The 24,795-nt window shown below is 34.1% G+C and overlaps 3 protein-coding genes across 3 annotated transcripts; 2 read left to right on the top strand and 1 right to left on the bottom strand.

The window, feature by feature from the left end:
• The first annotated feature begins 11,468 nt into the window (after positions 1-11,468).
• LOC127258423 (uncharacterized) lies at positions 11,469-14,649 on the top strand. Its single transcript, XM_051285258.1, has 4 exons — positions 11,469-11,637; positions 11,720-11,919; positions 13,102-13,331; positions 14,064-14,649. Exons 1-4 carry the CDS (start codon positions 11,546-11,548, stop codon positions 14,340-14,342), a joined length of 801 nt encoding a protein of 266 aa, XP_051141215.1. The 5' UTR covers positions 11,469-11,545; the 3' UTR covers positions 14,343-14,649.
• A 4,940-nt stretch (positions 14,650-19,589) lies between these two features.
• LOC127258346 (probable WRKY transcription factor 75) lies at positions 19,590-21,010 on the top strand. The gene is made up of 2 exons (XM_051285150.1): positions 19,590-20,382; positions 20,594-21,010. Exons 1-2 carry the CDS (start codon positions 19,871-19,873, stop codon positions 20,775-20,777), a joined length of 696 nt encoding a protein of 231 aa, XP_051141107.1. The 5' UTR covers positions 19,590-19,870; the 3' UTR covers positions 20,778-21,010.
• Positions 21,011-21,588: 578 nt separating this feature from the next.
• Positions 21,589-22,666, bottom strand: LOC127258252 (uncharacterized). Its single transcript, XM_051285031.1, has 2 exons — positions 22,449-22,666; positions 21,589-21,895 (listed from the first exon to the last, which is right to left on the bottom strand). The coding sequence occupies exons 1-2, from the start codon at positions 22,598-22,600 to the stop codon at positions 21,829-21,831; spliced, it is 219 nt and encodes a 72-aa protein (XP_051140988.1). The 5' UTR covers positions 22,601-22,666; the 3' UTR covers positions 21,589-21,828.
• Between the last annotated feature and the right edge of the window lie 2,129 nt (positions 22,667-24,795).

Raw genomic sequence — 24,795 nt, 5'->3', positions numbered from 1 at the left:
ATTTTTTGTGTTGTTATGAAGATAAAAGACCACCTACTTGGACCACCTTCAGAACCTGGTCGGTTCCTAAATTGTATTCAATTAAAGGATCTTGTGCCCAAAAAGATGGCTCTGTTTTTTCTAACAAGTCTGGCCAACGGAGCTACCTATCTCCGTTACATACTTCTGTAACGTGTCATGGGCCTTGTAGTCTACTTGATAACCGTCCTAAATAATACAAGTTAATTTAAATACTGCAATGATTCATGTTTGTGCAACCATAATGAACTTACTTGATAAAGTAGTAAAAATTGGCTAACAACGAGCCACAGACTTTAGAAGAATGTTCTTTCACAATAACATGTACCCTTGATTGGTGAGCTTACAGTTTCGCCATAGATATTCGTTCATCAATGCAATTTGTGAGATAGGGGGAATGTACCCTGAATAGAGTATAGATTCTTCAACAGCCTTCGAAGAACAAAAAGGATTAGCGCTAACAAATTTTATCTTAAAAACTTGATTGCCTTCCCAAAATATCAACTGTTGATGCAAATATGACGGTACACATTGAGACACATGAATCCAATCCCTTCCCAACAACACTGAATATGTGGTATCTGCATCTACCAAAAGAATACATTGGATATCATTTTTGGTCTCGCTTCTACTGGGGCCACCATCATGCCCTCTGGCTTGGTCGGCTGCCCAATAAAACTTGTCATTTCGATATCCACCGGCGCCAAATTGGTTACTCTTTTACCTAAGTTTTTTTGAGTTTTCAGAGACATAACATTGAAAACAACTTCATTGTCAATGAATACCTTGTTGATCAGCTTTCCGCAAATATGAGCGTTGACATAAAATGGTTTTAGATGGGGAATCGTTTCTTCAGGAGATAGGAGAAGACCATTGGAGAAGGTGTATCCGATTTTGGGTTTGGGATATGTTATCTTTGCCCATTCAAGTTCTTCCATATACTCCTCGGCAAGACTGGCCCAAATGGACTCTTCCTCATACCAACGCATTTGGCATTTTGACTTGGAAGGGAAACTATTTGGTGGACGGGCTTGGTAATTCTTTCATAAGCGACTTCACTTTAGCTGCAGAGAATGACCCAAGTAGAACTTCTCGGTTTCTCTAAAATTTGTTTATGATTGGATCTATATTAATATGTTGCAATACTAACATCTAAAACATTTGGCCTTTTAATTTGGCCCTTTATGACTTTCATCTCCCTTCTGGATGGATTGGTGGTCGGTTGTGGTGTTATAAGAAACCTCAATTTCAGACTGGGATTCTAAGGCGGAAAACCCCTTGTGGTTAACCGAATGCCGGCCACATCTAGCAGTGTACCTACATTTGGCATTACAAATCAGAGTATGGTTCATACCTGGGAATCGGGGATCTATATCCACTGCTAATGGTTTCTTGTTCTTCCTCTACTTGTTGTCAATTACACGCAGCTTTCGAGTCGGCCGATCTCGAACCAATATCCGGTCTTTAAGCTCTACTTCATAGGTTCCATTAGGATGATCTCATATTTCTTCAACTCGGACCTCGCATACCTTGAGTCCTACGCTTTGATCTTTCCGATGCTTTTCTGATCGGATTCCCTTCTTCAGCCCTTGTTTTGAGCAGCTATAGTAGCCATCTTTACTTTCGAGAAATGTTTTTGTTCCACACCCAATGTGACGCATTTGAAATGACTTGCTTTAATGGCCTTTGATAGGCAGGGCCAGTTGGCCATCTGAGGATTCATGCCAAAATGAACCTTAAATACCTCTGCGACTTCCTCGGGATCAACCCTAAGTAGCAGATGATGATCAGGAGCGGGAATTGGGTCATAGGCTTGACCTCATGCCATTCATCTTTTGAGTAGGTCATTTGGAAAAGGTCGGGTCTTGTGCCCAACGGGATGTTGTTGGGATAAGTGAAGAGGGTTTTCTCATGTCCATCCTATTAGGGGTGGTAGCACTCGGAATAGTGCTATCCACATAAGATAGCCCAACGAAATTCGCCTAAAGTCGTGAATGAGACATCCCTAGCGGCTTAGGAATAGTCTGCAACGTGACCCTTGAGAAAGGCTGATCTAGCATATTTTGCATTAGATTTTGTTGATCATGCAACCTTGCATACACATTTGTCGTTTGCTGGTTGTTCAATTGCTGAACATTTGTCTACTATTTGGCCAACAGTTGAGGCGCGTTGGGATGATGGGTAGAGCCGAAATAGTGGCTCCAATGGGCATGCTGAAGGTTTGGGATTGAGAACTTGCCATATGAATCCTTTTGATAATTCTGCCGGATCGGAGACGTATAAAGTTTTTGTCGGACGTAGGATCAATGATCTTTCATGGCTACACTGTGATCGTCAATTTGTTGATGTAAGAATTTCAACAATAAAAAGGTAAAATCCAAAAATATATTTCGAACTTGAAAAGAGGTGCCTGAGATTACAGATCCCTAAGCACTGAACTTAATTATGCTAAGAAAAGATTAAATAACAATTGGAAATATGAAAAATGATGATCCTGAATAAAATTTTTTCTGAAATCGCTGTTGATTGAAGATCCTCATACCATCTCACTAAAGTTTCTGATATACAAGCTAACTTGAACTGCCTTTTATCGTTCCTAGTCGGTTACCCAGATCGTGTGTTAAACTGCCGACGATTTTGACTCCCACGACCCACACTCTGACTTTCTCGGTTGCAACCGATAACTGCCAATCTAAAAACCTCAGTCGGCACCTCCGCTCATCCGTCCCCATTTATTTCTTAAAAACTGACTATGCAACATTGAGTCGGATAAACTTTTTGAAAAATCAACCGATTTATCATTTGGCCGCGTTGTCATTCAGTCCTATAGACCTGCCGGGGGCACTATTCAATCCATTTAGGGATGGATAAATCTACCAAAAATACGAGATACTGATTTATCGTACCGTATTATACCAAAAATATCGAAAAATTCGGTACCGAAATTTTTGGTATAGTATCATTATCGTTTCGTAAATTTGGTACGGTATCAGTATGAATTATTGGAAAGTTCGGTATTTTGTATTATACCATACCGATAATATTGTAATAAATAATTTAATTATTAATATAAGTAATTAATTTTTTTTTAAAAAAGACAAAAATGAAATTAAAAAAAGAAAAAACTCTAACCCACTCCACAAATACAAACCGCCCTAATTCTTCTCTCTTTTATTTTCTCTTTCTTTCTTCTTCTTTCTTCAACTTCTTCGCCTCTTTCAGTTCTTCTTCTTTTTCTTCTGCATCATCCATTCTTCTTTCTTAACTTCTTCGCCTCGTTGGGTTCTTTTTCTTCTTCTCTATCTTTTCTTCTTATTTCTTCGACTTCTTTGCCTATTTCTAATTTTCTTCTTATTCTCTTTCCCCCTTCTTATTATTTTTGTGTTACGCTACTTATTAGAACATTTGTGGTCGCCACCGCCGTTATTTCGTTGTTCTTTGGCTGAGCAGGGGAAATTTTTTCAGTTTTTTAAAACAAGTTTTGGTATAAACTGTATATATTGCTACCGTATTGAAAATTTTGATATACCAAAATTCAGTATATCGAATGTTTCATCACAATACCGGCATATATTTCTACCTTACCGAACTTTTCGGTATGGCATACGGTATGGTTTAAAATTTTTGGTTTTGTATGATATATCATCCCTAGGTCCATTTTGCTTCACCGCTTTGGGCCAAAACCCTAATTTAAAATTTCTGAACTCAAAAATTACATTAAAATTTAGGTCAAACTGCTCATAACTCCTATGTGGTTTCGAAATTCAGCGTAAAATCTCTCATACTTTAAAAATTACATAGCACTCCCTTATACTTTAAAAAATGTTTCATAAAACCCCACCACCATAAAAATTCCCTTGTGACGAGGTCGTCAAAAGAGACGATGAACATGCACTACCACCAGGTCCGATTACTCGAAACCGTGCCAAAAAATTTCAAGCTAATATTATGGCATTAGTTCTACACTTGGAAGAGAAAAGCATGCACAAAGTTGAAGCATGGAGGCCAATGGGAAGAGCGTTGTCAACATTGAAGTGCATCCACCCTTGAAGACCACAATTTATAACACCCATGGAGTTTTTACTCACATCATTACCCATGTGGGATAAGAGGTGTTTTATTTTATTTAATAAAGTGGGCCCCTTTAATCTAATTAATTGGACATCTCTTATTTACTTAATTAGTAGGATATAAATAATATATAATTTTGTCCCACATTGGTTGTAGAGTCCTTTTGCCAAGCTAGCCTCCCCTATAAATAAGGCACTTGGCTTCACTTGTTAGACATCTTGAAATTTATATCAATTAAAGTTTTTATCTTTGTTCCATTATATTGGAATTAGTGTGTGAGCGAGGGTTACCCTTGCATACGCGTATCATTATCAAATTGGGTCCTTGGGTTGATTCCTTGGGTTCGTGGCTTCCGAAACCGACCAGAGTTTCTAGCCAAATCGTTCGAGTCTCCATTGGTTTAGAGGTGTTGGGTCTAGGCAACGCTTGGGTTCACATCCGATCGATTGACGAATCGGACACCGGTAATATCTTCCCCTTTCTTAGTTTTTTTTATTTGAATTTAGTTTTAAGTTTCGGTTAGTATAGTTTAGTTACTTGGGCTGCGTCATCAATTTGGTATCAGAGCCCGTTTTTATCGGAATTCTTATTCCGGTAGTATTAGTAGTCATATTTCATATTGTTAAATTATGTTAAGATCTTTTAAATTTTTGTAAGTAGCATTATCATTGTTGGGCAAATATATATATATATATATTGCAGAAAAAAACTGCAGAAAATTAAAAAAAAAATACTGCAGAAAATAAATAAAAAAAATACTGCAGAAAAAAATAAATAAAAAAAATACTGCAGAATTTTTTTTTTTAAAAAAAAAAAAGAAAAGCCCTCTTTGAAATATATTGTGATTTTGAATATTGTATCCACTTGTTTATTTGTGGATATCGATTTTCTTGCGGTTGTGCTTTCATTGTTGGTTCGTTGCTGTTGTTGGGTTTGGCTTCTTGGGGTACACTCGTCAATTTATATTGGCTATATTCCATGAAGTTTAGTTGGCTATAACTCGAGGAGCTTATCAAGGACCGTGAAATTTGAGCGCGTGTGTAAGACAGAGAGGTACATTACGTGGGTATACACGAGAGGGTGAGGAAATCATTTATCTAACCATCTATATATATATTTCCACTATAATTTTCTATGGCAGGTGAGAAAAGTGACGAGCAACATGACATGGCATCCGCATCAAGTTTTGACCCCAAAATGTTCGTGAAGGATATGATGGTGGAAGTACAAAGGGTACTTCGACATGAGGTTGAGGGACTCCATGCCCGAATAAATAAATTGGAAGCATCGAGAGTAGAAGGGAATGCAGCTCCTCCACGTCTCCACATTGGCATTCCACCTCTAGGACGACGACATCCCGGGAATGCTCCAAGGCATGAACGAGTTCGTGATCTTCTCGAAGATGATTGTGACATGACTGAGTATGATGGAGAAGTAGAGAGCAATGTTCCTCTTCGAGGACGACGAGGGGCACATAGGAGAGATGACAATGATCCAATTCGTTCTATGAAATTCCAAATCCCACCTTTTTACGGGAAAGATGATTCAGAAGCATATCTTGATTGGGAGCGGAAGATTGAGCTGATCTTTGATTGTCAAGATTTGGATGGTCCACAAAAAGTCCGAGCTGCGGTCTCCGAGTTCAAAGATTATGCCATTCATTGGTAGGACAATATTTGTCTCAATCGAAGGCGAGGTGGAGCACCGATGATTCAAACATGGGAGGAGTTGACACGTATTATGCGAGCTAAATTTGTGACGAGTTCGTTTACGCAAGAATTTCATGTTCGACTACAATCGATGAAGAAAGGAAATAGGACAGTCGATGAGTTCTACAAGGATTTGGAGGTGACTTTGATGCGGGCTGATGCTCGAGAGAGTCAACAAGCCACTGTAGCGAGGATCTTGACGGGGCTGAATCAAGACATTGCTGACAAAGTGGGATTGTATCGTTTTGATGATATTGATGAATTGGTGGAACGTGTTATTACTATTGAGAAGCAATTGAATCGTAAGGGCAAACAGAAAACATTTGGTACGAAGCCCTTCATACCAAATTATACCAAGAAGGATAACAAAACCCAAGTGGCCCAAGGGTTCGGTAAAGGAAAAGGTATTATCAAGGATGACACGCCACGGAACAAGCATGTTGGAGCTGATCAGGAGAAGCTGAGGAATCGAGATATCATTTGCTTCAAGTTTCAAGGTCGAGGCCACATTGCAAGTCAATGCCCAAATAAAAAAACGATGATCCTCAATAAGTTTGGGGAATAAGAAACGGAATCTGAAAATGAGGAGGAGGTTGATCAAATAGTAGATGAGGAAAATAACACGGATGATGACTCTGATTCTGGTGTTGGTTTGAGTTTGGTTACCTTACGAACCTTAAGCACTATGTCAAGGACTTTTGATGAGGAACAACGAGAAAATCTCTTTCAAACTCATTGCATAATTGAAGGCGAAGTGTGTAGCCTCATTATTGATAGTGGGAGTTGCACAAATATTGTAAGTGAACTTGCTTTTCGAAAATCGAATTTGCTAACAACACCCCACCCCAAACCATTCAAATTGTAGTGGGTTAGCAATTGCGGAGAGTTGAATGTGAACAAGCAGGTGACAGTTCCTATCAAGATCAAAAATTATGAGGATGAAGTCGTTTGTGATGTGCTACCGATGCAAGCTTGTCACGTATTACTTGGGAGGCCATGGTAGTTTGATAGAAAGGCTCATCATGATGGATATTTGAATAGATACTCATTTGAGTTTGGGAGTAGAAAGATATGTTTGAAGCCGTTGTCTCCAATGGATGTCCATGAGGACCAACTCTACATGCATCGTCAATTTTTGGAAGAAGCCAAAGAAAAGAGAGAAAGGAAAAAGAGTGAAAAAAATAAGAGTGAAAAAAGTGAGCATGGGAGTGAGAAAAGTGAGAGCGAAAAAAAAATAAGAGTGGCAAAAGAGAGCAAGTGAGTGAACAACGCAAGAGTGAGCTTGAAAGAAAAATGCTTATGAGCTTGAGAGAGGCAAAAAATTTGAAAGTTCATAAGGGAAATTCTTATTTACTTTTTATTAAACCTGTTTATTTGTCTAAGCAAGAGCTAATAGAACTCCCTTCCAATGTTGCTTCTCTTTTGCAGGAATATCAAGATGTGTTTCCTGATGAAGTAACCGGAGGATTACCACCTATTCGGGGCATTAAGCATAAGATGGATCTCATTCCGGGTGCATCAATTCCAAATCGTCCAGCTTACAAGGCAAGTCTAGAGGAAGTCAAGGAAATACGTAAGCAAGTGGATGAGTTGCTTGAGAAAGGCTGGATTCGCGAAAGCCTAAACCCTTGTGATGTACCGATTCTTCTTGTCCCAAAGAAGGATGGTAGGTGGAGGATGTGCATCGACTGTCGAGCCGTAAATGCCATAACGGTAAAGTATCGACACCCTATCCCTCATTTAGATGATATGCTAGATGAACTGCATGGGTCAAAATACTTTTCTAAAATTGATTTGAAAAGTGGATATCATCATATTAGAATGAGGGAAGGTGACAAATGAAAAACTGCATTTAAAACTACATTCGGCTTATATGAGTGGTTAGTCATGCCTTTTGGTCTTACGAATGCTCCAAGTACGTTTATGCGGTTAATGAATCATGTATTACGTACCTTCATAGGGAAGTTTGTTGTGGTTTACTTTGATGATATTCTCATTTATAGTAAATCAATGGAAGAACATGTAGAGCATATTTGTAGTGTTTTGGAAGTGTTAAGAGCTGAAAAGCTTTATGCTAACCCGAAGAAGTGCGACTTTTGTGTCGACAAATGTATTTTTCTTGGTTTTGTTGTAGGTGCTGAAGGGATAAGTGTGGATGAAGCTAAAACACAAGCTATTCGGGATTGGCCAACACCTAAAACGATCAAGGAAGTTCGTAGTTTCCTTGGACTTGCAAGCTTTTACCACCGCTTTGTGTGAGATTTTAACTCCATTGTAGCACCACTGACTGAGCTTACAAAGAAAGATAAACACTTTGATTGGGGAGTTTCTGAACAAGCATCTTTCGATTTGCTTAAAAGAAAACTTACTAATGCTCATGTTTTAGCTCTACCTGATTTTAGTAAGCCATTTGAATTGGAATGTGATGCCTCAGGAATTGGGATTGGAGCTATTTTGATGCAAGGAAGGAAGCAGATTGCGTACTTCAGTAAGAAGCTGAGTAGGGCTGCCCTCAACTATTCGACGTATGACCGAGAATTGTATTCGTTGGTTCGTGCACTTCAAACATGGCATCACTATTTGCGATCACAAGAATTCATTGTTCACACTGACCATGAATCATTAAAGCATTTAAAGAGTCAACAAAAGCTTAGCAAGCGGCATGCAAGATGGGTAGCATTCATGGACACATTTCCTTACTCGATTCAGTACAAGAAAGGAAAGGAAAATGTTGTAGCTGATGCGCTATCAAGGAGGTACGGGTTGCTAACATTGTTAGAATCTAAGCTTATGGGATTTGCATTCGTAAAAGATATTTATGTGAATGATGTTGATTTTTCTGATATCTTTGCAAAATGTGCTACGCATGGCTTTGGTGATTATTATTTGCACAATGGATATTTGTTTCGTGTGAATCGTTTGTGTGTACCTAGGTGTTCACTTCATGATGTGTTAGTGGTTGAGGCACATGAGGGAGGTTTAATGGGTCATTTTGGGCGTGATAAGACATTGGGTGCATTGCATGAACACTATTATTGGCCTAAAATGAAGCATGATGTGGAGTCTTGTGTGAATAAATGTGTTGTTTGTAAGATTGCAAAGTCACATGCACAACCACACGGTCTATACACACCCTTACCTATTCCAAAAGCACCATTGACTGATATTTCAATGGATTTTGTTATGGGATTGCCTAGGTCTAGGAGAGGAAATGATTCGATTTTTCTCGTGGTTGATAGATTTTAAAAAATGGCACACTTCATTGCATGTAAGAAAGCCAATGATGCATCTCATATTGCAGATCTATTCTTTCATAATGTTTTGAAATTGCATGGTGTCCCTAAGACAATTGTGTCAGACAGGGATAGAAAGTTTCTTAGTTACTTTTGGAAGACACTTTGGGCTAAATTGGGAACTAAGTTATTATTTTCTACATCTCATCGTCCCCAAACGGATGGTCAAACTGAAACAGTGAATAGAACCTTAGGGAACCTACTTCGTGTCTTGATAAAAAAGAATTGCAAAATTTGGGAAGAATGTTTGCCTCACGCTGAATTTGCATATAATCGTACGTTGCATTCTTCGACACACATGTCTCCTTTTGAGGTTGTTTATGGCTTTAATCATCTAACACCTTTGCATATGTTACCATTGCCTAGCAATGAGTATTTTAATAGTGATGGCAGGAAACGGGCTGAATTTGTGAAGGAGATGCATTCAAAGGTTCGGGATAACATTGCAAAATCAAATGCTCGGTATGCTAAAAGTACTAACAAAGGTCGAAAGCATTAAGTGTTCCATCCAGGCGATTGGGTGTGGTTGCACTTGAGAAAAAGTAGATTTCCCGAGAAACGGAAGTCTAAGCTGAGCCCAAGAGGAGACGGGTCATTCCAAGTTGTGGAACGCATCAATGACAATGCATATCGTATTGAGCTACCGGGTGAGTACCAAGTTCATAGCACATTCAACGTTGCTGACTTAAGTCCTTTTGATGTAGGAGATGAACATGCTATGAAAATGGGGGATTCAATTTTTCAAGAATGGGGGGATGACGAGGTCGTCAAAAGAGACGATGAACATGCACTACCACCAGTCCGATTACTCGAAACCGTGCCAAAAAATTTCAAGCTAATATTATGGCATTAGTTCTACACTTGGAAGAGAAAAGCATGTACAAAGTTGAAGCATGGAGGCCAATGGAAGAGCGTTGTCAACATTGAAGTGCATCCACCCTTGAAGACCACAATTTATAACACCCATGGAGTTTTTACTCACATCATTACCCATGTGGGATAAGAGGTGTTTTATTTTATTTAATAAAGTGGGCCCCTTTAATCTAATTAATTGGACATCTCTTATTTACTTAATTAGTAGGATATAAATAATATATAATTTTGTCCCACATTGGTTGTAGAGTCCTTTTGCCAAGCTAGCCTCCCCTATAAATAAGGCACTTGGCTTCACTTGTTAGACATTTTGAAATTTATATCAATTAAAGTTTTATCTTTGTTCCATTATATTGGAATTAGTGTGTGAGCGAGGGTTACCCTTGCATACGCGTATCATTATCAAATTGGGTCCTTGGGTTGATTCCTTGGGTTCGTGGCTTCCGAAACCGACCAGAGTTTCTAGCCAAATCGTTCGAGTCTTCATTGGTTTAGAGGTGTTGGGTCTAGGCAACGCTTGGGTTCACATCCGATTGATTGACGAATCGGACACCGGTAATATCTTCCCCTTTCTTACTTAGTTTTTTTTATTTGAATTTAGTTTTAAGTTTCGGTTAGTATAGTTTTAATTACTTGGGCTGCATCACCTTGTGTTATGAGGAAAATATTTCTTATCTATATATTTTGCATGGTGGGGGGTTTCATGCAATATTTTTTAAAGTATAAAGGAGTGTCATTCAATTTTTAAAGTAAAAATGGGGATTTATACTAAGTTTTGAAACCATAAAAAAAAAAAATTTTAAGTCTAAGAGTGTGTCACGCAATTTTTAAAGTAAAAGAAAAATTTACGCTGAGTTTCGAAAACCATAAGAGAGTTATATGTGCAATTTAGCCTAAAATTTATTTATATCGCATTAACAATTATACAATATAATATTTTAACAATTCTTTAATTTATTTTAATTATTTTTTATATATTATATTTATATGTTTCTTTTGTCTCCAAATATTAAGTTTCTACTATTTTGATTCTATATTTTTTTAAAAAAATATATCTTTTTAACAAAATATTTTATTATACATTATTTAATATCAAATTTATACTAATTTTTTTTAAACCAAGAAACATGCCCATATTTTTTTAAATGAAAAAAAAAAAAAAAAAAAAAAAAAAAAAAAAAAAGAAAGAAAGAAAGAAAGAAAGAAAGAAAGAAAGAAAGAAAGAAGAAAAAGAAAAAAAAAAAGAAAAAGAAAAAGGTAGGGTGGGTGTAACGGGCCTTGCCCCAAGTACACCCGCCGCCACACCTAGACCATAGGCCCAACAGAGTAGCCGAACATTAGGCTCAGCTATTCCGACAATCTATTATTCCTTGTCCATATTTACGAGGTCGGATACAGACCAGATCGACGTGTTCCACGTGACCCCGTTGACGTACGAAATAGCCGACTTATTATATCTCTCACACTAACATGTGTTAGTATATACATATTCACTCGTGAGTCCTCACACACATAGATAAATACAGCAACAGTGGAGTGCCCCATCTGTTAACTGTTTTTGTCGATTCCTTTCAGATTGGGATGGAAAGCCAACAAAAAAATGTTTTGCTCACCTCCGCCGCCGACGAGGTTTCCCTAAATATCGCCCGCCATCTGGTCCAGCGCGGTTGCCGGTATCTTTATTCTTCTCATTCTTTTTCTACTATGTGATTCAGATGGTGTATGCTCATTATAGATGATGTGTGCCTGTCGAAGGCTGGTTTTGGTGGGGAACGAGGGTCAACTGAGGATTGCGGCGGACAAGATCAGGAGTTCCTTAGACGGCGACGTTTTCATCGAAGTGGTGGGGCTGGATATGGAGGATGAGAGGGAAGCGGTTTTCCATGAAGCTGTGGAGAAGACAAGGAGGATCTTGGGGAGTTTGGATGCCTTCGTCAACTGTTATTCCTATGAAGGTACATTAACAGATTTGTCCATCACTCAATCGGCCGCAATTTTTTGTTAGTCATGTCTCGAAGACTTCTCAATTGAAGTATGATTTTCAACAAGATGCGAACTCTTTGGTTTTTTGCTCATTTATCCTTTATTGATGATAGTCCTAAAATAGTGGGAAAAAAGTAAAAACAAAAACAAAATTAACAAGTGCGTCTGAGTAACAGAAGATCACGTGAGTTGCCAAAGGCCAATCTAGGAACAAGTTTTCAGGAATGAGCATCGTATTTCTTGATTAATGATTTGTCTGTAATGTTCACCTTTAATTGTGCAGTTCAACCCCATTTATGCATGCCCTCTTGCTCTGTACTTCTTATGCAAGGGCTGATGCACAACCCCTCCTTAGAAAGAGGTGGACATCAGCATTTTCAGGCGAAGGCATGGTTTGGTGGTTGCTTACAGTCAAACTCTCCCTTTTCTTAAATGCCTGCAAATAAACCTTTTTACACTTGAGGGAGAGAAACTTGTAAAGCCAGGAAACTATTTCTGCTTGTTCCTGCCAATTATCCTACCTTTAATGAACAAAGGAGGTGTTTGTTAAATTTTTACAAGCTCACGTATGTTATTGCATTAGCTCATCATGCCCTTGTCCACTGGTGAGCCATGACCTTTTCTGTAGGAGTTGTTAATAATGATTGTTCATGTGATCTATGAACCCTTGTGTAACAATTTGATTCTCTGAAAAATTCCCTCTATTACTTGTCCTTACTGTCTGTGGGATACTTGGCTATGCATATGTTAGAATTCTGTTCTTTGCTTTAGGCTCCAGGATCGACAGACTTATTTCTGATGTTTTCTTGGTTATCCTGCCTTATTTTGGGTGAGAAATTGCAAAATCTGATTGTCTAGAAACTAGTTAATCTAAATGTCCTGTGAGAATTCGATAGATAAGCCTGCTTGATCACATTGAAAACTATATATACTACCACATATTAGCATCATATTTTGTCATTAATTATCAATCACATTGTACATGTAAGAGACTCTAGAAATATGTCAAATGTTTGCACAAACCTGCTGTGGAACATTTAATCCCAAGTTTCAAACTCCGTCCACTATACTCCCACATACTGTCATCCGTAGCTTTGAAATATCCAAATGCCATATCTTCTTTTACAACCATCACCTTCGAATATCCAAAACAGGTAAGATGCAAGATCCCTTGTCTTTACCTGCAAGTGAATTCAGAAAGATAGTCAAGACCAATTTCATGGCGCCATGGTATCTCTTGAAAGCTGTTGGTAAAACCATGCGGGATCAGAAATCTGGGGGATCTATTGTATTCTTGACCTCTATAATTGGGGCTGAAAGAGGGCTATATCAAGGTGCAGCAGCATATGGTTCATGTTTGGCTGGAATCCAGCAGCTAGTAAGGGTAAGTGCTTTGCATATACTTGACTATCAACTGGCTGTATGAATTCATATTATGTCACGAGAACATGCAAAACACACACAAACACCACACATATAAAATGAACTTTTAACATTCCTCTGTCCATTTATCTTTTCTTTTCAGATGTGGGATAATGAATTGGTGCAGAACATAGTAGATGGATTTTAACATGCTAGGTAGTTAAAATGCCTAGTTGCGTTTAATGATTTTTCAAACCATTCCTCCCAATCTGCTTATTCTGTTATGATTCATATCATTTTTTGTTCTCCTCTGTGTCCTCATTGTTTCATCCAATTTTGTGAATAGTACTGAGAAAACATTGTTTTTATTTAGCACCCAAGAAATGAAGATTGACAAATATATGTGTGTGACAAAAATAGAATATGAAGGGAGGGATTTCTGGAAGAGGGTTTTAATTCATTTGTTGCTGAGCTGTAGCTTATGTGAATTATTGCTTCAATAATGTTCTGAATACACATACAGTGAAAACTATGGCGATCATTGTTTGCATGTAAGCTGTCCTACTGCAAACAAGCATCACCTCTGGTGCTATTATTGTTGTTTAAATACACTTTCTTTGTCACGTTCTCTTATATTTTCGGAAAGAAATAGCAGAGATCTGCAGAAGAATATTTCAGACAATTGGTATATGTAAGTGATTATGTTGGCATGAAAAGTTGATGGATAACGATAACGAACATTGTTTGTTGGCAGACATCTGCACTGGAGATTGGGAAGTATCAGATAAGAGTGAATGGCATAGCCCGAGGGCTACATCTTGACGACGAGTTCCCTGTATCAGTGGGGAAGGAGAGGGCACAAAAACTGGTTAAAGAAGCGAATCCGTTGCACAGGTGGCTTGATGTTAAGAATGATCTGGCCTCAACAGTGATTTACTTAATCAGTGATGGGTCGCGGTACATGACGGGGACAACCATATTTGTGGATGGCGGCCAGTCACTGGTGAGGCCTCGGATGAAATCTTACATGTAAAGAAAAAGATTGAGCCTAACTATCTACATGCATTTTGGTAATAAGTCTAGTCGAGATCCCATCCTATAATTGTTTGTTTGTTTGTTTTATGTTTGGTGTGATAATAATAATAATCAAAATGTCTGGAGCTAATGAAGCCCTGCTGGCTGGCTGCTGGTATTTGAAGGGTCCTGTCGTCGTGCATATGCTTTAGTGGTGTAGATTTTCAACGATGATAACTTGTTCGATGTTTACTAGTCTTAGTTAATTTGTCTCGTGTGTGTGACTGCGACAAATATAAAAGCACGTGCGGGTATACATTGAACAATATTCATGGTCATGGATTTGGTGAAGACAAATCAAAGAGCAGCATTGATACACACACACATACTACTAATCCATGACAATTTTAGATTTGGCTTACAGTGGAAGAAAGTTCAATCGTAATTCATTCCAAACATACATACACATGCACCTATCTATCTCTCTGTCAAGTACTATATGCTGAAATAACAACCCTAGTGTTAAAGAGCCAATTTTTGGCGTTACTTTATTTATTTATTTATTTTTTAATTTTTTTAATTTTAAAAATTATAAATTTGATTTTTAAATTTAATTTTTATTTTTTAAAATTTTTTAAAATTTTATTTTAAATTATAAAAATAAAAAATTGTTTAAAATAATTGGAAAAATTGAATATTTGAAGAATAATAGTAAAAAATGGAGTTATGATTTGAGTAAAATTACTGTAGCAACTATTTAGAGTTAGAAGTTAAAAAATGAAGTTATGAGTTGAAGATGACCTAAATTAAAAAATGGCAGCACACAAAAATAAGTGTTTGCAAAAAAATTTTAAGAGCTTTTAACTTATTAAAATTTTTATTATTTAACCAGTTAAAAATCTAATTTATGTGTGTTTCATAAATTAGTTTTTTTAAAAAGCTTTTTGGATTCAAAAAACTAATTTACTAGGCATTTTAGAAGAGTTTTTTCACTCTAACTTTGTTTATCTTTTATTTACCTTTAAAATTAATTATTTATTTCATATATATATAAATATATTTTTATTACAGTATTTATTAATTATTTTTAATATATTAATTTATTAAATTATAATTTTTATTTTTTTAATTTAAAATAATTACTATTATTAATTATTAATCATTTTATTTGTAAAATATAAAATCTATTAAACTTAAATTTAATAGAAAGACAAATATTATTAATTTATTTATATATGTTTTTTACTATATAATTTTATATTAAAAATCAATAAATAATAATTAACATAATAAATATATATACGAAAAGATTTACTATTTTATATTTTATATAATTTCAATGAAAAATTATTATTGTTTTTCTAAAAATATCTAAAAAATAAAAAATAAATAGTTTATAATATTTTTCTAGTTTTCAATAATTAATAACAAAAATTCAAACAATTTCGAATCCGCTTTGTCTACGAACAAGGGTTGAATCTCTCTTTGATTGATCAACGTGTGTAGTGAATTAACTAACTACCTAACAGCTAATTATCATCTAATTGTTAAATGTGTATATAGGCTTTGTTTACCTAACAAATTTTGACTCATTTGATACTATTCATTTAAAAAAATATATCTCATCAAAAAAATCTGATTAATACTCCCTCAATTTTATATATTTTATCTAGTTTTTACATTTCAGTCCACCTTACATCTTTTGTTATGTTTTTTTAAAAAAAATATATGATATTTTATAACAAAAAATATATGTTGTTTACGTCCATAATAGATGATATGGTGGTGCGGAGATAGACTCATGACTGGGGTTTCCACGTTATAAAAATAAATATATATTGTTTATCTTTATAATAGATGTTGATCCGGTCAAATTAACACCATGAAATCCGTGCTTATTAATATATTATAATTAGATTGTTGTAGTGGTTTGAAGTTAAAGGGCTTTAATCCTAACCTAATTTGTTTATTTGTTATGTCAAAATTTGTGTCGAATTGTTGCGTCGGGTTCAAATTAAGAATTTCGGTCCTAACCTTATTTGTTTATTATCACGTAAAGTTTGTGCCAGTCTCGGATTCATATCGAATTGTGGCGGGTCAATTTTTGCGAACTCTGGGAATGTTTGTATGTGTATGAGAGGTGAAGTGATTAATATATATATATATATATATGAGTATTATTAGTTGTGAACAAATAATAAACCTTTTGTTGATACCAAATAATAATAATAATAATAAGATTTTTATAGGTGTGTGGAAGTCTGATCAATATAATTGAAGGAACACGTCATTGGTTTGAATTAAAGTGTTTTTTTTTTTTTTTTTTTGGTTTGTTTGTTAATATCTAACTAATACTCCATCCGTCCCACATACCATGTCGATGTTGTCGTTTCTGTCCGTCCCATATACCATGTCACTTTTTTTTTGAAAAATGATTATGCATTTTAATCTCATTTTAAACTTTTTAATTTTATTTTTTTTAAAATTTTAATTAAACTAATTAGTTATCTTAATCTTAATTTATAATTATTTATATTATCGGATAATTATTTTCACTAATACATTATTAATTATCTACTAATTACGCTCTTCTTAAAATACCGTGTTTACAGTGCAGCAGACATGGTACGTGGGACTGTGGGAGTAATATTGAATAATTATATTGGTTTGAAATTAGTTGAGGATGGGAGGGTGGTGATGTTGGTTTCAGTCATATTCCACCCATACCCATTTATAGAATTCTTCATTCTAATTCACGTGTCTTCCACAATTACATTGCCTTAATTAATTTCCATACCACACGCAGTACCACGCTATTTTGTATTGCATTCATGTAGAAACAGTTTTTGAGATTCCAAAGTAACTTTTGAAATAAATAAAAATATTTTTTTAATAAAATTACGGTTTTACCTTTAATAATAATAATAATAATAATAAATACAATACTATAATACTAATGTAAAAATAATGAATTTATATGTTATAGTTGAATTAAAATTTACAATTATAATTGAAATATTAAATTTAGATAGAAGTATATCATTTTTTTTAATTATACTAAAATTATTAAATATAATTTATAAAATTTTAAAATAAAGTTCTAAATACAAATAATTTAATATTAAATTGTAATTTTATTTTTAATTTATATATTATCGTTAAATTAAAACTTTAAAATTTAAATAACTAAATTTAAATATATATATATTATACTTTAATTTAAAATCTATAAATATAATAAATAAATTTTAAAAGTAAATTATAAAAATTTTATAAAAAAAATACAATTATATTAATAAAAACATATAACATTCAAACTACTTTTTCATATATATATATAAAAAAAAAAAAAAAAAAAAAAAAAAAAAAAAACTATTTTTATAACTATTCATTTAAACTTTTGACTTCTTTGTCCTCTAAATTTAGTCCCTTTTTTTTTATATATAACACAAATCACATTTAATAATATATATATATATATATATATGCTCCATTCACCCTCTAAATTTAGAGATTTTTTTTTTTTTTTTTTTTAACACAAATCACCTTTAATAATATATACTCTCTAAATTTACTAAATTTAAGGGACTTACAGAATATATAATCAGTTACATCCTACTTATTATTCATCAATCTCACATAAATAAGTCATATTTTTTATTTCATCTGTATAGTATAATTGTTTTTTTTAAAAGAATATAATTATGCACATTAATCAAATTTTAAAAATTCAGAAGTTATAATTTTTTAAATTTTAACTAAATTATTTAGTTATTTTAACAGTAATCAATAATATTGACAATTTATTTGGGACAGATGGAATGTTATATTAAATCATATATCACACAACACAAAACAATCATGAGTTAATTATTAATCACTTTATCGACATAGATCATATACTAGGCGTAGCTAACTAAATCGTTGTCCTCCCGATACGCAAACACACACGTGTGCGTATATATGAATGTATAAATGTAGGCTCTCGATCAGTCAGTAGAGATGAAAATAAATCAAGTCAGGACGAGCTTTGGATAAATAGACCAGATCTATTTTGAAAAATTGAAATCTAATATGGCCTATTAAATTAAAATAAAATGACTTTAAAGTTTAAATCTGACCTATTTTAGAGCATATATAGCCTATGAACCTATTTAAAAAACTTATATAATAATTATATTTTTTAAATTTAATATTAGTAAAAAATATATATAAATACACTTATTATTTTATGTGTATATATAATAAAATAAATCAATTTTATATTTAATTATTATCACTAAATTATTATTTTTAAATATAAATTGTTAAAAAATATAATAATTTTATATATTAAATCAAAATTATATGACCCGATAAACTTAAAAAACTTTTTGTAAAATATTAATTAGAATACATTTGAATTGAGTTTTATAAAATAAATAGGTTCAAACCGTATACCTTTTATAGGCATCTGACCTATTTTTACCCTCTCATAGGTAAGGGTATTTTACCGGTGTATTTATTCGGGGGTTTGGATAAATTTTGAATTTGAATAGTTGTACGACGTAATATAAATAGGTGTTGATGTGATGTTTTAAATATAAAATTGATTTTTAGTATAATATAAAAAATAAAAAATAAGTATTTAATTTGATATTTTTAAAAAATAAAATAAATAAATAGTAAATTTAAAATTCAATCCTTCGACAAACACACCCTACATTTATTTAAAATAATCAAGTAGTAAAGTAGGTTAGATATACATGCATATCTGCATTATTAATTATTAACTTGGAATAACTATGCAATATCTTGTTTAATTATAATTCGTGTGCGTAATTGACTCTGTATGTCTATATCTATATATATTTATGTTGACGTATGTGTTGACGTCAAGGGCAACATTTTTCTTCCTGAAAAGAAATCGAAAAAAAAAAAGAGAAAAGTAATTGTCATCATCGTAAGGACCAAATGAATGAATATTCAGCAGAATTAGGTAGGAATAAATGAATGAAATTAATGAGCAGAGCGGGGAGCGGACAACGAATGGTTTTTGGGCAGATCCATTAAAATTCATTCGTACGGATTGAAGCCGCCGCCCCCAATTTTTCCAAAGTCCAATCGCATCGATCATCATAATGTAAAACTATATATATATATATATATATCCTCAGACCACCCTTTTTTATCTTACAGTCTTGATATACATCGCATCCGATCTAGATTGTTTGATTTTATTTTGTTTTGTTTCGTTTACAATGAAGGTCGGGTCGGGTCGGGTCGGGGCGGGTCGGGCCATTCATTCATTATAATACATACTTCCTCTATATAGATATCGGATCATTTCCCTTAATCGGAACTTTCTGCAATTAGCTAAGGCTGTATATTATATTGCTAACTTGTATGGTCTATAGAGTATAGATAGAGAGAGATATCTTGAATATCAATTGCATTGCATGTACGTAATAGGATGACTAGTAGTAGCTAACGTGGGTGGTGGTGGTGGTGTGGCTGGTGGACTATTTTCTTCTTAGATTAGATTAGATTATCATCTATATATCGAAGATGATGTCGTCGGTCAATTCTTATTCTTATTGTAATGGGAGCGCCATGAATAATCATGAGTTGTCGGAGTCAGATGGGTTAGGGTTAACGATGATGAGATTTCAGGCGACGAGGGAAATCCACTTACCCACACCTTGTGCAGAAAAAGTAGCTGAGGAGGATGATGATCAGATGATTATCATGACTAGGAGCATTAATAATGATCATAGGCATAGGCATAGCAGTGGGATATTAAATAGCGAGGATCGTGATCGTGATCGTGATCATGATCATGATCATATGATGATGATGAAGATGAAGATGAAGACGAAGATGAAGATGAGCAGCAGTGCCAGTAGCAAATCATCAAGCTGCGAACGTAGTAGCAGTAGTGCAGGTACAGGTAAGAAGATGAAAAAGGAAAGAAAGCAGAGGTTTGCTTTCCAGACAAGAAGCCAGGTCGATATACTCGACGACGGTTATCGCTGGCGAAAGTATGGCCAGAAGGCTGTCAAGAACAACGTATTCCCCAGGTCAGCTCACCCATGCATTCATTCTTTAATATTCATATTATAAATAATTAATGAGGACATGCATGTATGTATGTATAATTAAGCTTCTCATCTCATCTCATGGCACTTAATCCACAGACATTACTTAACTAATCATTTCCATTCCTACATACTATATATAATTCGATTTAGTGATTGGTGTTGATATAGTATTATTCTGGTTAATTTGCAGAAGCTACTATCGATGCACTCATCAGGGATGCAATGTGAAGAAGCAAGTGCAGCGTCTATGCAGTGATGAGTCGACTGTGGTGACAACATATGAAGGCATGCACATGCATCCAGTCGAAAAACCCACCGATAATTTCGAGCAAATTCTCAACCAGATGCACATATACCCCCCTCCTCTGGTTTGATCTTGAATCAACAAGATATATACTACTACAGATGGCAGCAGATTAAATTTTTAATTATGATCATTACTACTATGTATCTAGATTCCACATAAATTGTGATGATGGCTCTACACATGAAAATGTCTACTGCACACAATCTTTTTCATTTTCTTCTTTTTTTGTAATTTTCAGTTTAACTAGCGAGACAGTTGGTTCAAATTCATCTTTCTCATTTATAATAATTATATATGCTTCCCAACTTATATTTATGCCATACATCATCATATCACATTACCTTAAGACCAAATTTAGCTCTAGGAGTTCAATTCTGCACAATGGATTGACATATATTACAAGATTTTGGAGATCAGCTACTCTATTGTTCTCTAATCAATTCAAATGACTACACAAGTTCACAATACTAGCACAAGCCAAAACTACGGCTACTAAAAAAGTATGCAGCCTTCTAAATACTATGCTGCTAATCCATGGATATACCAAGAATTAAATTACAAATGTTGTAGGGGTGAACCAATCCCACCACTTGAACAGGCCCACCTCCGGCAATCAAACCATCATCAATATCGCTCGCCAAGAGTCAATATTGGAAAATGTTTATGAATAATTCTACAATAATCCAAAACCTCACGACTAGATATCCCCCACCGTAAATTTGTGATATATCTCATTCAGTATGGGAGATCATTTTTCATCTCAGTAAAATCCAAAAACAGTATGAGCCGCCTAGTATGAACTAAAAAAAGCTAGTGCAATGCAAATGTCTTGTTCATCCCAACATAAACAGCAGAATAACCCACAAGCAGAGAGAACATTGCCAAAACAGCACAAATACAGGATGCTCATTTCTCAAGATTAAGATTTACAGACAAAAACGAGGTTGCCGCATCCAAAAAGGAGTAAGAAATTGAAATTGCAAATTTATTCAAAATATTTACAACATATAGTTATTGCCCTTAAACGCTATAACTTGATAAAAGAAAAATCCATGAACTAAATAGAATTTCCATGTATAGGGGCTGGGCTACAAGTGACGTTAAGGTATGGGGCGAATTTAGTGCTTGTCCTCCTTGGGGATATCCTTTCCAGGTATTTCCTTTACTTTTGTCTTGTCCATTTCCCTGCAACAGCATGAAACATATATAATACACGGACCCTTTCTAAGCTGGGTTTTCGAATCCATCCATGTAACAGAGGTCTACACATCTGAACAATAATATCAATAAAAACTTCAATTTGCTAGCATCTATATGTCTTCCACAATCACTAATGTGCTTGAGGAGGTAACAGCATAAGATGTTAATAAATTGACTCAATTCCAAACAAGTTTCCAACTTTCTTGATAACTCCACCATAGTCTAGTTAAACTAACTGATCCGATTCCAACTTTATAAACAACAAATAACTTCCTGGATGAATAATAGAAAAAGGACTGATCGGGTATCTGGCAGTACATCAATGCATCAATACAGAACATTATTAAACAAACTATGGTGACATTCACCTCATTCACCTATATTGAAACTAACATTGCTCGGATTGGTTGATTCATCCTAAAAATTACAGAATGAAAACAGTTGAAATTATGACCGGGACGACCTCTGATGCGGACAATTTAGCACGGAAATAAACAAATTGAGCGTAAAATTTAAGAATGGGGAATAAAACACATACTTAGCGGCGGAAGCCGATTCTTCTTCGATCCAATTACGGATGTGGCGGACGTTACGGCGGAAGATGGCGGCCGACTGTTTGACATCGCTCCTCAGCAGCAACACGACGGCGGTAACTCCTGCCACAGTCAGTATAAAATTCGTCAGAGCCATTTAGTAGTATGGAATAATTCTTTCTTTCAGAAGGACGATGGTTATCGATCAACGATGAAACGAGTTGTGTGTCAGTAGGGTTTTATCAAGCGTCGGTTGACAATGGAACTCATAAGAACTGGGCCCAATCCATAATTAATTTCCTTAATATTGAAGCCCATTAAATATTAGTCATTCAGGCCTAGTATAGTATCCAAAGGCATGAATCAGACTTGAAGCCCAATATATTCTGAGATTTTATTTTAATAAATAATTAAATAAAATGCATATTCGTCCCACATGTCGTTGGAATATTAAAGGGAAAAAGGTGATATATTCTGTTACAAGCAATTATTGGAGGCAGCAAGAATCTGATCTGCTGCACTCATAATTTATTTGATATATTTATTGTGTGTGAAAGATAATGACATAGATAGATAGAAATAGTGCTGATTAGTAATTAGACTTTATAAATTTTGTTACTTTCGTCCCACAGATAAAAATCGATAAATATATATATTTTTTTTTCACAAAATATTATTTTAATACTAAATTTAAATTAAAATTTTACCAAATTCATAAAAAGAAACATATCCTAAATAATTAAAATATATAAATAATCTAATGAAAATATGGAGGGTCTGCAGAAAAGTAAACACAAGTAATTAACTAAATGAATGCATAAATATTTTTCGATAAAAATTGTACTCGTACACAGCTGAGAGTATAGCAGGTACAGATTGAGGTTTTCTTTTTTCTATTATTTTCTTTTATACATGTTTTTTTTAAAAAAATTAATATTTTATATACATTTATTATTTTTATATATTTTTTTTTTACGTAATTTTCTATTTTGTCTAAAAAAAAATTTCTTTTCAATAATTTCACAAAACAAACACAAAATTATATATAAGACTTAATTATTCACATATTATTTCCTCTTATGTCCGCAACAATTGACCTCATTTTTAATGATAATAATATTTAAGCTAATATTATTTAATTAATTAATAATAATAAGTTATAATATTATTTTAATTAATTAATTAATAATATTGATAATTTAAAAATATATTTAATATATATGATTAAAAAATTAAGAGTAAGTATTTAAATATTTTAAAAATTATATTGCAATAGAAAATATATGCAATATGTTATATACACTTATACGCAACGCATTATACACAAAATATTTTATTAACATTATGTAGACAAGGTGTCGATGTTTCTTATTGGACATAAAAGTCTATACATATATGTACTCTGAATAATACAAATAAAACACATAAGAGTTTCAAAATTTTCATAAATTCTCCTACTCTCAAGACATGGATGTTTGGACATAAAAGTCTATGTATATATATATATACTCTGAATGATAGAAATAAAACACATAAAGGTAATTATTATATAGCACGTTATCAGTACGAAGACTCTTACCTATTTTATTTTTGGTAAATTTTATTTTTATACTATCTATATAATCTATTTTCTGTACTATGAAAAATTTTGCAAAATTTTCTTTAAACCTTTGTCTCTCACCGGTAATAATTTTCTGACTTGATCCCTGGATGTAGAAATGCATCTGGTTTCTATGGACCTTATTCTACAATTGCCAGTGAAAATGCGACTACAAACCAAGATCGAGCTAAGGCTATTATTTTCATTCGTCACCATCTGGACATTCCTTTACAGTTTGAATATTTGACGATGAATGATCCACTTGATTTGTGGAATGAATTGAGGGAGAGATTTGGGCACTTGAAATATATCACTCTCCCCAAAACCCGACATGATTGGCTAAACCTGCGTTTGCATGATTTTAAAACTGTTATAGAGTACAACTCTGCTATCCATCATATTACATCTCAGTTAAAACTCTACGGAGAAATTATTACTGATAATGATAAATTGGAAAAGACTCTCTCTACCTTCCATGCGTCTAATGTTATGCTGCAACAGCAGTATCATGAGAAAAACTTTCAAAATTACTCACAACTTATTGCATGTCTTTTATTAGTTGAGCAAAATAACGAGTTACTGATGAAAAATCATCAGTCCCGCCCCACTGGTTCCAGTCCATTCCCTAAAGCGAACGTGACATTTTCTAAACGAGGCCAAGGACGTGGTCGCAGTCGTGAGAGTCAACGTGGTCGATATATCCTTTACAATCGCCGCAGTTTTGACATTAACAGGATGCAGAGTAAACCCCA

This window comes from Andrographis paniculata, unplaced genomic scaffold (assembly GCF_009805555.1).
Source record: "Andrographis paniculata isolate CXL003 unplaced genomic scaffold, ASM980555v1 Contig59END, whole genome shotgun sequence".
NCBI lineage: Eukaryota > Viridiplantae > Streptophyta > Magnoliopsida > Lamiales > Acanthaceae > Andrographis > Andrographis paniculata.
This window is presented reverse-complemented; position numbering and strand designations above follow the sequence as displayed.

Excerpts from the sequence above, each read along its gene's own strand:
- LOC127258423 (XM_051285258.1), top strand. The coding sequence starts at position 11,546 with ATGGAAAGCCAACAAAAAAATGTTTTGCTCACCTCCGCCGCCGACGAG. Across the intron at positions 11,638-11,719 it reads CTGGTCCAGCGCGGTTGCCG|GCTGGTTTTGGTGGGGAACG; the intron begins GTATCTTTATTC and ends TGCCTGTCGAAG. Across the intron at positions 11,920-13,101 it reads CAACTGTTATTCCTATGAAG|GTAAGATGCAAGATCCCTTG; the intron begins GTACATTAACAG and ends TATCCAAAACAG.
- LOC127258346 (XM_051285150.1), top strand. The coding sequence starts at position 19,871 with ATGATGTCGTCGGTCAATTCTTATTCTTATTGTAATGGGAGCGCCATG. Across the intron at positions 20,383-20,593 it reads AAGAACAACGTATTCCCCAG|AAGCTACTATCGATGCACTC; the intron begins GTCAGCTCACCC and ends GTTAATTTGCAG.
- LOC127258252 (XM_051285031.1), bottom strand. The coding sequence starts at position 22,600 with ATGGCTCTGACGAATTTTATACTGACTGTGGCAGGAGTTACCGCCGTC. Across the intron at positions 21,896-22,448 it reads GAATCGGCTTCCGCCGCTAA|GGAAATGGACAAGACAAAAG; the intron begins GTATGTGTTTTA and ends ATGCTGTTGCAG.